This window comes from Trachypithecus francoisi, unplaced genomic scaffold (assembly GCF_009764315.1).
Source record: "Trachypithecus francoisi isolate TF-2019V2 unplaced genomic scaffold, Tfra_2.0 Contig01585, whole genome shotgun sequence".
In the NCBI taxonomy this organism is placed as follows: Eukaryota; Metazoa; Chordata; class Mammalia; order Primates; family Cercopithecidae; genus Trachypithecus; species Trachypithecus francoisi.
The window spans coordinates 6,218,164-6,230,509 of record NW_022681444.1 but is presented as its reverse complement, the minus strand read 5'-3'; the positions used below and the strand labels follow the sequence as shown (position 1 = coordinate 6,230,509).

The following is a 12,346-nucleotide window of genomic DNA, read 5'->3' as shown; positions in this document are numbered from 1 at the left end:
CTGGGCTAATTTTTTTTTTTTTTTTTTTTTTGTAGAGACGGATTTCACGATGTTGGCCAGGCTGGTCTCCAACTGCTGACCTCAAGTGATCCGCCTGCTTTGGCCTCCCAAAGTGCTGGGATTACAGGCGTGAGCCACCATGCCCAGCCTGTTTCATCATTGTAATTACAAAGCATCTACAAAAACCCAGCTGTGCCTGCCCTATAGAAACAAAGGGATAAACAGTATCCCTTACATACACATAAAATGAAGGGATAAACAGTATAGAAAGAGGTGTTATATTTTGTTACAGACCCCGTGGGCTGTGGTTGGTATCTCTAGAGGAGTTAGTCACATCTCTAGGAAAAACCTAAAGGATCTGCCTAGCTCTTGATGCTATGCCCCCTTCTCTGGGACTTGCCTTCCTCCATCCTCAGAGACACAGAAGTGGATTCGTAACAGCTATATTTGTACCAAAGATCCTGTGTGCTCCACCCCCACACCAGCTAGTTAGATTAGAGGCAGTCAAGCTGAGCCAGTCAGTCAAGCAAGAGTCACTTCCTTGAGGTAGCTGGCCCTGTGTCACATACACTCATAGGCAGTGGGGCTGTGTACCTGTCATGAAGACCAAAGAACGGCAATGTAAAATAAGAATGGAGATGTAGAGAGGGCAGAGGAGATGAGAGATGAAAAAAGAACTAAAGTTTCTAGCTCCTGAGACCTCAGCTCATTCCTGCCATTGGGTTCTGTAAAATATTATCTTTCTAATAAATGCTTTTTTTTTTTTTTTTTGCTTAAGCAGATCTGGGCCAGCACTTTGGGAGGCCGAGGCAGGCAGATCACTTGTGGTCAGGAGTTTGAGACCAGCCTGACCAACATGGTGATACCTCGTCTCTACTAAAAATATAAAAATTAGCCAGGTGTGGTGGCGGGCGCCTGTAATCCCAGCTACTTGGGGAGGCTGAGGCAGGAGAATCGCTTGAACCCAGGAGGCGTAGGTTACAGTGAGCCGAGATTGTGCCATTGCACTCCAGCCTGCGTGACAGAGCGAGACTCCATCTCAAAAAAAAAAAAAAAAGCAGATCTGAATTACTTTACGTTACCTGAAGTCCTGAAGTCAATGTTTTAATTAATATAGCATCTCCAGTTGAGAAACACCCTGTCAAGTTCCTAATCACTTCAAGAAATGTCACAAAAGTTTCAGAAATCTCATTCAGTTCTCTTTTTAAAAAAAAATTTTAAAAAGTCAACCATGTGGACCCCACTGGCTGAATGCCCCATCTAGCCCCTCTCCATACCTCTCTAGGTAGGAGGAAAGTTAGTTATCTTCCAACCCTAGACCGACATGGCCTCCCCAGGCCATACCAACATCATGTCCTTACTCAAGATTTCTTCTAATTCTAACCACTCATGGACATCCACCTTTTTTTTTTGTTTTTTTTTTTTTTAGAGATGAAGTCTCACCCTGTCGCCAAGGCTGGAGTGCAGTGGTTCAATGTTACCTCACTGCAACCTCTGCCTTCTAGGTTCAAGCGATTCTTCCACCTCAGCCTCCCAAGTAGCCGGGGCTACAGGCACATGCCACCACACCCGGCTAATTTTTGTATTTTTAGTAGACACAGGGTTTCACCATGTTGGCCAGCCTGATCTCAAACTTCTGACCTCAAGTGATCTGTCCGCCTCATCCTCCCAAAATGCTGGGATTATAGGCGTGAGCCACCACACCCGGCGACATCCACTTTTTTTTTTTTTTTTGAGATGAAGTCTCACTCTGTCAACCAGGCCGGAGTGCAATGGCATGATCTTGGCTTACTGCAACCTCCGCCTCCCAGGTTCGAGTGATTTTTCTGCCTCAGCCTCCTGAGTAGCTGGGATTACAGGCGCCTGCCACCACATCTGGCTAATTTTTATATTTTAGTAGACACAGGATTTCACCACATTGGCCAGGCTGGTCTCGAACTCCTGACCTCTGATGATTCACCCACCTCAGCCACCCAAAGTGCTGGGACTATAAGTGTGTAAGTGTGAGCCACTAGGCCCAGCTGACATCCACCTTTTTTTTTTTTTTTTGAGACAGAGTTTTGCTCTTTTTGTCCGGACTGGACTGCAATGGCATGATCTCAGATCACCACAACCTCCGCCTCCTGGGTTCAAGAGATTCTCCTGCCTCAGCCTCCTAAGTAGCTGGGATTACAGGTATGTGCCACCATGCCCAGCTAATTTTTTATTTTTAGTAGAGACAGGGTTTCTCCATGTTGGTCAGGCTGATCTCGAACTCCTGACCTTGTGATCCACCCACCTCGGCCTCCCAAAGTGCTGGGATTACAGGCAGGAGCCACCGTGCCTGGCCCACCTTTTTAAAAGACAGCAATTAGGTGATCTTTCTCTCCTATTCATTAAACGTTTACTGAGCACTAACTCTAGAGCATGTTCTGTGTCTGGCTGGAATACAAGATCTTAAAGGGCTTACAGTCACGATGGAGACAAAGGGAGACTCAGGAAATGTGTAGAAAAATTTAAAAAGGCAAAGTTATAGACTAATTCGATGTGGTGAGTGAAAGAGAGGCAGCAGTCATAAAGATGACTCCCAGGTTTCCAGCTAAGATTACTGAGTAATGGTGCTACTGATTACTCAGAGAAAACAGGAGTCAAAGAGGGCTAAGGAAGATGATGGATATGGATTTGAACACATTAAACTTGAGGCAGCTAAGAGACATATAGGCAGAGATTTCCCTCAGGTAGCTGAAGCTGGAGAATCTGAAGTTCAGAAGAAAGGAATAAACCAGAGGTAGGTTTGGGAGTCATCAGCATTCAGGTAATATGTGAAGCCCTGTAAGTAGAGAGAATGAAAAGAACTGCAGGATAAGAGCAGATCCCTAGGAATCACCTACAATTAGAGTGGGGTAGAAGAGTGAGAAACCCACAAAGGGAAGAGAGAGAGAGGAAGAGAGAGAGAGGAAAGTAATGGGGAGGGAGGGAGGCAGGAGAAGAACCTGGAAAGTAATGGCACCATGGAGGTCAAAGGAGTAGAGTTGCACAGAGAAAGCAGCAACAGTGCCAAACGGAAACCTGAGGAAGATCAGCAAACACTCAGAAGACATAGGATCAAGGGAAACTCATGTTAGGATGTGAGGAGCTCACGCATACTTAAAGGCTGAGAGAGAGGAGCCTGTAAAAAGGATGTAATCACAGAAAACAGGAAAGGTAATAAACAATGAGGCAGAGTCTGACAGGAGACAGGAAGGAAAGGGAACAAGGGCAGAGGTGGAAGGGTAAGTGCAGCAGCAAGGACACCTCATCTAGTGACACGGGAGACTAAGAGGTAAATGTCACTGTGCAGTGGTAGAAGGGGCTCTGAGGAGCTCACGCTGGATGTCTCCATTTTCCCGATGAAGGAGGTACTGACCCTGTCTGCGGTCAACTGAGGGGAACTGGGAATGGCCGTTGAGGTGTAGAGTGGCTGTCTAGTCAACCTCTCCTGCTTTGCTGTTGCTATCAAAGGACACAGCACTTTAAATTCCAAAAAGTAATACATTATTTATTTATACCTTGCCCTGCTCCAGAAAGAATTTCAGGTAGCAAAGTCATATGTAAGTTTTGTCAGACTGCCTATCAAGGGCAGGAACTGAAATTTTCCTATGCTTTACAGGCAATGAAAAGTGAATCGGGGAACAGAACCCATGATGAGTCAGAGGAGTGTTCCAGTTGCACACACACTCCCCAGCCACCTGGCAGCTCAGTCTATAATCTGAAGGCTTCCACATCTACAGCTCCATACAAATGAACCTCTGGTTCTAAAGAAAAGTTTTTTCCTTTTCTGGTTCTCACTTTCTAAACCTCAGTGTCTGGAGAGAAAAGAAGGAGTCCTTGAGGATGAACAAGGCGAGCTTGGAGTAATTCGGAAAAGCTAATGTTGTAGAACAGAAGCAAAGTCTGCAAGTCACAGCCTAGGTTCCTTCCCTTACTGATGTTTTCAGCAGTAACCTGCAACTTCAAAGCTAAGAACCATCCTAATAATTTACCATAGAAGGTAGCTTGTTAAAAATGAGTCAAAAAGGCTGGGAGCAGTGACTCATGCCTGTAATCCCAGCACTTTGGAAGGCCGAGGCGGGCAGATCACGAGGTCAGGAGATCGAGACCATCCTGGATAATGTGGTGAAACCTATTATCCTGGATAACATGGTGAAACCTCTACTAAAAATACAAAAAATTAGCTGGGCGTGGTGATGGGCACCTATAGTCCCAGTTACTCGGGAGGCTGAGGCAGGAGAATGGCATGAACCCAGAAGGCAGAGCTTGCAGTAAGCCGAGATAGCGCTACTGCACTCCAGCCTGGGCAACAGAGTGAGACTCTTGTCTCCCAAAAAAAAAAAAGAAAAGAAAAAAAACACATCATGATTATCTTTTTTTTTTTTTTTTTTCCCCCTTTTGAGACAGAGTCTCTGTCACCCAAGCTGGAGCACAGTCGTGTGATCTTGGCTCACTGCAACCTCTGCCTCCTGGGTTCAAGCAATTCTCCTGCCTCAGCCTCCTGAGTAAATGGGATTATAGGTGAGAGCCACCATACCCGGCTAATATTTGTATTTTTGGTAGAGACGGGGTTTCACTATGTTGGTCAAGCTGGTCTCAAACTCCAGACCTCGTGATCCACCTGCCCCAGCCTCCGAAAGTCCTGGGATTACACGCGTGAGCCACCGCACCCAGCCATGATTACCTTCTATGTGTTAAAGAGGAAACCAGAGAAACAAGATGTGTGTGATTTATATGTACCTGATCCAACTGTAAACATTTGTTTGAATATACTTTTACAGGAATCTTACAGATAAATAGATTTGGAGTCTGAAAAATAATACAATGAAGTGAAAGGTCATGTTCTTAACCCCTCTGACCAACCTGCAATGGTAGAGATTTGGCTCACTGGGATGGTAGCAGCCTTCTGGAGGTCCATCTTTATCTTTTTGGCCTGCCAGAAGAGAACAATGAGAAGGCAGACAGTGTTCTGAAAAGCTAAGTAGATGTCACTTAGAATCAGGTAAAGTGATATGCCAGCTACATTCCTTTGGGACACGAAGTGCTCATTCTCTGAGAACCATCAAGCCCACAAAATTACTGCCATATACCTCTCCCCTACCTGACTGTCCTTGCTGTTGGTCAGGCCCTCAAAGGTCAACATACACTGCATGGAAGCATCCTGCAGCTGCTGGTACCACTGCATTGTAATGTCTTGTACCTTCACCTGGAGGTCTGAGAAATAAAAGAAGGTTTTAGTAATAGCTAGTATTTACTGAACACGTAATATGAGGCAGGCACTGTTATAATCACTTTATGTATGCACTAACTGCTTTAACTGTCACAGTAACTATGAAATAGATACTATTATTATCTCCAGTTTATAGAAAAAGAAACAGGCACAAAAATGTTAAGTGATTTGCCATGGTCGCATTACTAAGTAGAAAAACTAAGGCTGGGCGTAGTGACCTACACCTGTAATTCCAGTACTCCGGGAGGCCAAGACAGGCCCAGGAGTTTGAGACCAGCTTGCACAACATGGTGAAATCCCATCTCTACAAAAAATACACAAATTAGCCAGGCAGGATGGCACATGCCTGTAGTCCCAGCTACTTGGGAGGCTGAGTGGGGAGGATCACTTGAGCCTGGGAGGGCGAGGCTACAGTGAGCCATAATCACACCACTGCACTCCTCTAGCCTGGGTGACAGAATGGGACCCCTATCTCAAACAAACAAACAAACAAAAACACCAGGCGCAGTGGCTCACGCCTATAATCCCAGCACTTTGGGAGGCCAATGCTGGCGGATCACCTGAGGTCTGGAGTTCAAGACCAGCCTGACCAACATGGAGAAACCCCATCTCTACTAAAAATACAAAAAAATTAGCCAGGCATGGTGGCACATGCCTATAATCTCAGCTACTCGGGAGGCTGAGGCGGGAGAATCGCTTGAACCTGGGAAGTGGAGGTTGCAGTGAGCTGAGATTGTGCCATTGCACTCTAGCCTGGGCAACAAGAGCAAAACCCCATCTCAAAAAAAACAAAAACAAAAACACCAAAAAAGAAAAACTAGACTCCCAGGCCGGGTGTGGTGGCTCATGCCTATAATCCTAGCACTTCAGGAGGCCGAGGCGGGTGGATCACGAGATCAGGAGTTCGAGACCAGCCTGGCCAACATGGTGAAATCCCATCTTTAGTAAAACTACAAAAATTAGCCAGGTGCGGTGGCAGGCACCTGTAATCCCAGCTACTTGGGAGGCTGAGGCAGAACTGCTTGAATTCGGGAGGCAGAGGTTGCAGAGAGCCGAGATTGCGCCACTACAATCCAGCCTGGGCAACAAGAGCGAATCTCCATCCCCACTGCAAAAGAAACAAAAAAACAAAAACTAGACTCCCACTGATCTGGCTCCAGAGTCAGCACTCTCAAACACTATGGTACACTGATTCTTCTTCTTTTTTTGAGATGGAGTCTCACTCTATCACCAGGTTGGAGAGCAGTGGCACGATCTCAGCTCACCGCAACCTCTGTCTCCTGGGTCAAGCGATTCTCCTGCCTCAGTCTCCTGAGTAGCTGGGACAATAGGTGCGTGCCACCATGCCCAGCTAATTTTTGTATGTTTGGTAGAGATGGAGTTTTGTCATGTTGGCCAGGCTGGTCTCAAACTCCTGATCCCTTATACGTATTACACAAACACTTATCTGTGGTCATTTATTTAAAATACTCAGCAGCAGCAATAATTGAAATAATGTATCTGCTAGAGTTATACAGAATTTCAAGTCCTAACGAAAGTGTTGGAATCTTTTTTTTTTTTTTTTTTTTGAGATGGAGTCTCGCTCTGTTGCCCGGGCTGGAGTGCAGTGGCCGGATCTCAGCTCACTGCAAGCTCCGCCTCCCGGGTTTACGCCATTCTCCTGCCTCAGCCTCCCGAGTAGCTGGGACTACAGGCGCCCACCACCTTGCCCGGCTAGTTTTTTGTATTTTTTTTAGTAGAGACGGGGTTTCACCGTGTTAGCCAGGATGGTCTCGATCTCCTGACCTCGTGATCCGCCTATCTCGGCCTCCCAAAGTGCTGGGATTACAGGCTTGAGCCACCGCGCCCGGCCAAGGAATCTTAAATCAGACTCCAGATCAACCACAACTGAATGAAATATAGTACATAAAATTCTGGTTAACTGCCCTACAGTTTAACACAACATTCAACACATGCTCTTGTTTCTCTTCAGATTTGAAACTTACAATAAGTTAAAGGACCGTATCCATACCAAAACCCACCTTCATTCTGTTTCCCTCCTGGGCCCTGGCTGGTAGCTGGGGGCTCTTTGTGGGCTTCTGGTCCCTGCTGCATCTGTGCCTCTTGCAGCTTTACCTGGGCTTCCTCTTCATCCTGCCTCCTCTTGTCTTCACAGGCTCTGGTGATCTCCTGCCCCAAGTTCATAAGGAGGTCCCGCATTTCCTGCAGAGCTCGCTCAGCCTCAGCTTGGCTCTCCGCTGTAGGATAGCCACTCTGTCAGAGTGACGGAGATAGTGCTTAGTGGTCATTCCCTAGGTAAATCATACCTCACACAAGTCAATACATTTCCTACAATTGTAATTGTTGCACCAATGGAGTATCCACATTCAACAAGTTGATACTGCTTTCCCTGTTCTCTTAAAGGTATTAATAATTCCAACTTACTACCACATCCACAGTTTCTAAGTATAAATTTTTCTGTATTCTCAGCAACAAGGGCCAGCATAATTTTTTTTTAAGTTTGTGACAATATGTTAGACAAAAATAATACTGGTTTATTATAATTATGTTTTGAGAAAGAATTTCTGTTGCCCAGGTTGGAGTGTAGTGGCAGGATCTTGGTCATTGCAACTTTTGCCTCCCAGGTTCAAGTGATGCTCATGCCTCAGCTTCCCAAGTAGCTGGGATTACAGGTGTGCATCACGACACCCAGCTACTTTTTGTATTTTTAGTAGAGACGGGGTTTCACCATGTTGGCTGAAACCTACTGGTCTCGAACTCCTAGCCTCAAGTGATCTGAGACTCGCTTGAACCTGGGAGGCAGAGGTTGAAGTGAGCCATGATCACACCACTGCACTCCAGCCTGGGCAAGAATGTGAGACCCTGTCTCAAAAAAAAAAAAAAAAAAAAAAGCAAAGCAAAGAAACAGGGCAGGTATAGTGGCTCACACCTGTAATCCCAATATTTTGGGAGGCTAAGGTGGGAGGATCACTTGAGCCCAGGAGTTCAAGACCAGCCTGGGAAACATAGTGAGATCCCTGTTTCTAACTTAAAAACAAAACAAAACAAAAAAAATTTGGCATGGTGGCTCACACCTGTAATCTCAGCAGTTTGGGAGGCTGAGGTAGGGGGATCACTTGAGCCCAGGAGTTCGAGACCAGCCTGGACAACATGGCAAAACCCTGTCTCTACAAAAAAAAAACAAAAATTAGCAGGACATGGTGGTATGCGCCTATAGTCCCAGCTACTCAGGAGGCTGAGGTGGAAGGATCACTTGAGCCCAGGAGGCAGAGGTTGCATGAGCTAAGACTGTGTCACTGCACTCCAGCCTGGGTGACAAAGGGGGACCCTGCTGCAAAAAAAAAAAAAAAGAGATTCCAGAATAAGCAGGTATAAAAATAAAGAAATAAATAAAAGAAACAAAATAAAATGTTAACAGTGGTTACTTCTAGGTAAAGAGATATGGAGATAACAAGTAATGTTTGGTATTTCCCCCAATAAGCAGATAGCAGATATTCCTTTTTTTTTTTTTTGAGACGGAGTCTCGCTCTGTTGCTGGAGTGTAGTGGCACCATCTCGGCTCACTGCAAACTCCGCCTCCTGAGTTCACGCCATTCTCCTGCCTCAGCCTCCCGAGTGGCTGGGACTACAGGCATCCGCCACCATGCCCAGCTAATTTTTTGTATTTTTTAGTAGAGACGGGGTTTCACACCGTGTTATCCAGGACAGTCTCGATCTCCTGACCTCGTGGTCTGCCAGCCTCGGCTTCCCAAAGTGCTGGGATTACAGGCGTGAGCCATCACTCCCAGCCGCAGATATTATTTTTTAAGTCAGAAAGTAATTTTGCTTTTAAAGTCTTCCATTTCAAAGACAGCAAAGAGTCACTCTGAAGCCACCCTCACCTCTGAAGAGGCCCGGATGATCCCTGAGATGAGGCTGCACAGCTGGTTGCCTCGGGTCTGGAAGGCAGCCAGGTCGACCTTAAGCAGGCCTTTGTGCTGCTCAGAAGCATCCAGCTGCTGGCTAAGCTGCAGCATCTCCTCCTGCAGAGCATAGAGGGCCCGCAGGCGGACCTGGCCTTCTTCCTTCCGAAGCCGCTCCAGTTCCGCTTGCTTCACACGCTGCTGCTCCGCCTCCCGCAGCTTCAGGTTGAGAATCTGTAGAAAAGGGCTGAGTGACTTCTCTCTGAGTGGCTCCTGGGCTTCTTCTTTCCACAATCCTCAAATTCTATGTGGGCTACATATTTTCACAGACGGGCTCAGAGCAAGAAGAGGACATCCCAAGGTTAGTCATAATACACACAGGCATAATACGGCCAGATCCTCCATGGTTGCCATCTGCCAAAACTTGGCTCTCCAGGCAGGTTACAGACAGACACCAAAACACCCACACCAATTCTGCCAGGCTCTGACCTTTGCTCTGTGACGGTGCTCAGCTTTTAGCTTCTCTTGGTGTCCCAAGGCTTCTCTGGAGCTGCATGAAAAATGGCAGGGAGGAATAGTCAGGGATACTTCCTAAAATTGTTTTTCTTTCTTTTCTTTCTTCATTCTCTTTCTCTTTTCTCTCTCTCTCTTCCTTTTCTCTCCCTCTCCCTGCCCTCCCTTCCCTTTTTCTTAGAGATGTGGTCTCATTATGTTGCCCAGGCTGGAGAGCATAGCTCACCACAGCCTTAAACTCCTGGACTCAAGCAATCCTCCTGCCTCAGCCTCCCTAGTAACTGAGACTACAGTTGTGTTCCACCATGCCTGTAAAATTGTTTTACCTCTCCTAAAAGCCTCCCTCTGTGTTACTTTGGTTGTCTTTCCAAGTTTGGTCTTCTTTCCAGGTTATAAACATCTCTGCCTATTTTACCTTGATATTTACGGACTCAGAAGTTGTTCAATTCTTTCCCCTTGGAATTCCTCTTGGGAAAGAGTTCCAGTTGAACACATCAACATTCCCAGTCATAATTCAGGGAGACTCACCTCTTCTCCATTACTTCCCGCAAGTCCTGGTATTCCTTATGCTGCTTCAGTTCCTTCCATTCATCAAACCGCTTCAGTTGTTCAGCTGCCATCTCCGAGAGGGCTCGCACCTTCCTGTCCTGCTCCTCCTGCCATTGCCTCAGGCCCTCCTGAAAAGGTTTTTTGTTTTTTTTTTTTGTTTGTTTTGTTTTTTTTTTGAGATGGAGTCTCTCTCTATCACCAGGCTGGAGTACAGTGGCATGATCTCGCCTCACTGCAACCTCCGACTCACGGGTTCAAGCGATTCTCCTGTCTCAGCTCCCCGAGTAGCTGGGACTACAGGCGCCTGCCACCACGCCCAGCTAATTTTTGTATTTTTAGTAGAGACAGGGTTTCACCATGTTGGCCAGGATGGTCTCGATCTCCTGACCTTGTGATCCGCCTGCCTCGGCCTCCCTAAGTGCTGGGATTACAGGCGTGAGACACCGCGCCCGGCCAAAAAGGTTTAACACCTGCTCTCTGGAGCTCCTTCAACTATCAAAATTTGAAGTGTCTATATCCTTTGACACTTGTTCTATTTCAGGAATTTATCCTGAGGAAATGCCTGTATGTGTGTGCCAAGATATATGTACAAGAATGCTCACTGGAACCCTGTTGATAACAGCAATAAATTTAAAACCACTTAACTGGGGAATGATGACACATATTATAGTACAGTCATACTGCAGAATACTACGCAGCCCTTAAAGATGACAAGATGCCAGCTGGCATGGAGATATGTCAAAATCTACTGTTAAGACATTATGTTATTTTATTTTAAAACATAATTATATTTTGTTTGTTTATTTTTGAGACAGGGTCTCACCCTGTCATGCAGGCTGGAGTGCAGTGGCACAATTATAGCTCACAGCAGCCTTGAACTCCTGAGCTCAAGGGATCATCCCAACTCAGCCACCTGAGTAGCTGGGACTAAAGGTGCCTACTACCACACAGGACTAATTTTAAATATTTTATAGAGTCAGGGTCTCACTATATTGCCCAGGATGGTCTAGAGCTCCCGACCTCAAGCTATCCTCCCATCTTGGCCTCCCAAACTGCTGGGATTATAGGCATGAACCACTGTACCCAGTCTTAAAACTTATTTTAAAGCTTCCAGTGAAAGAAGGCAAATTGAAAACAAGCATATATATCCTCTCCTCTGGGACTCTGTTAAAGTGAGAATTGGAAAGAAAAAAAGCCATAATACCACATAGAGCATGAGAGAGGTCACCAGTAGGGAAAAACCTTCTACATACTTCTGGAAAACAGTTAGCGGAGAAGTGGCCAGGTATACTGGCTGAGATCTGTAATCCCAGCACTTGAAGAGGCCAAAGTGGGAGGATCACTTGAGCCCAGGAGTTCGAGACCAGCCTGGGCAACAGAGAGACCCCGTCTCTACTAAAAATTTTAAAATTATCTGGGTGTGGTGGTGCACACCTGCAGTCCCAGTTATTTAGAAAGTAGGGAGAGCTGAGGTGGGAGGAATGCCTGAGCCCAGGAAGTCAAGGCTGCAGGGAGCAGTGATTGTACCACTGTATTCCAGCCTGGGCAATGGAGTGAGATCCTGTCTTTAAAAAAAAAAAAAAAATAGTGGAGAAGCAATAAATGATAGAGCAGAGCTAAGAAAACCCAAGGATACACACACACACACCAACACACGTACGTACATACATAAGCAGGTGATGCCTCACGGGAGCAGAAAGCCAATCTACCAGCTGAACTTCAGTGTCTCAAGACTGGGAAACGCCATGACTCATACAGATGGGCCTCATGGGGCTGAAAATGGAGCTACTGGTTGAATGTTTGTAGACAAAACAGTCAACTCTTGCTCTCTTCCGCTAGTCATTAGATCAAAACAGCCAAAAGCCAGGCAGGCGTGAGCCACGGGTGCCCGGCTTTTTTTCTCTTTTTTTTTTGGAGTCTCACTCTGTCGCCCAGGCTGGAGTGTAGTGGTACAATCTCAGCTCACTACAACCTCCACCTCCTGGGTTCCACCAATTCTCCTCCCTTAGCCTCCCGAGTAGCTGGGACTACAGGTGTCCGCCACCATGCCTGGCTAATTTTTGTATTTTTAGTAGAGACGGGGTTTCACTCTGTTGGCCAGGCTGGTCTTGAACTCCTGACCTCGTGATCTGCCCACCTCGGC

General features: G+C 46.3%; 1 protein-coding gene across 3 annotated transcripts in view; it reads right to left on the bottom strand.

Moving 5' to 3' along the window:
* Positions 1-12,346, bottom strand: part of GLE1 (GLE1 RNA export mediator) — a 35,203-nt gene that overhangs the window by 9,308 nt on the left and 13,549 nt on the right. For all 3 annotated transcript variants that reach the window (XR_004432867.1, XM_033192895.1, XM_033192903.1), the window contains 6 exons: positions 10,183-10,331; positions 9,631-9,691; positions 9,121-9,375; positions 7,261-7,492; positions 5,111-5,223; positions 4,873-4,942 (listed from right to left, as the gene is read on the bottom strand). Coding sequence is in view for 2 of the 3 variants with exons in the window: in XM_033192895.1 (XP_033048786.1) it covers positions 4,873-4,942; positions 5,111-5,223; positions 7,261-7,492; positions 9,121-9,375; positions 9,631-9,691; positions 10,183-10,331 (880 nt within the window). In the remaining variant the exon portion in view is untranslated. The remainder of the gene's footprint in view (positions 1-4,872; positions 4,943-5,110; positions 5,224-7,260; positions 7,493-9,120; positions 9,376-9,630; positions 9,692-10,182; positions 10,332-12,346) is intronic.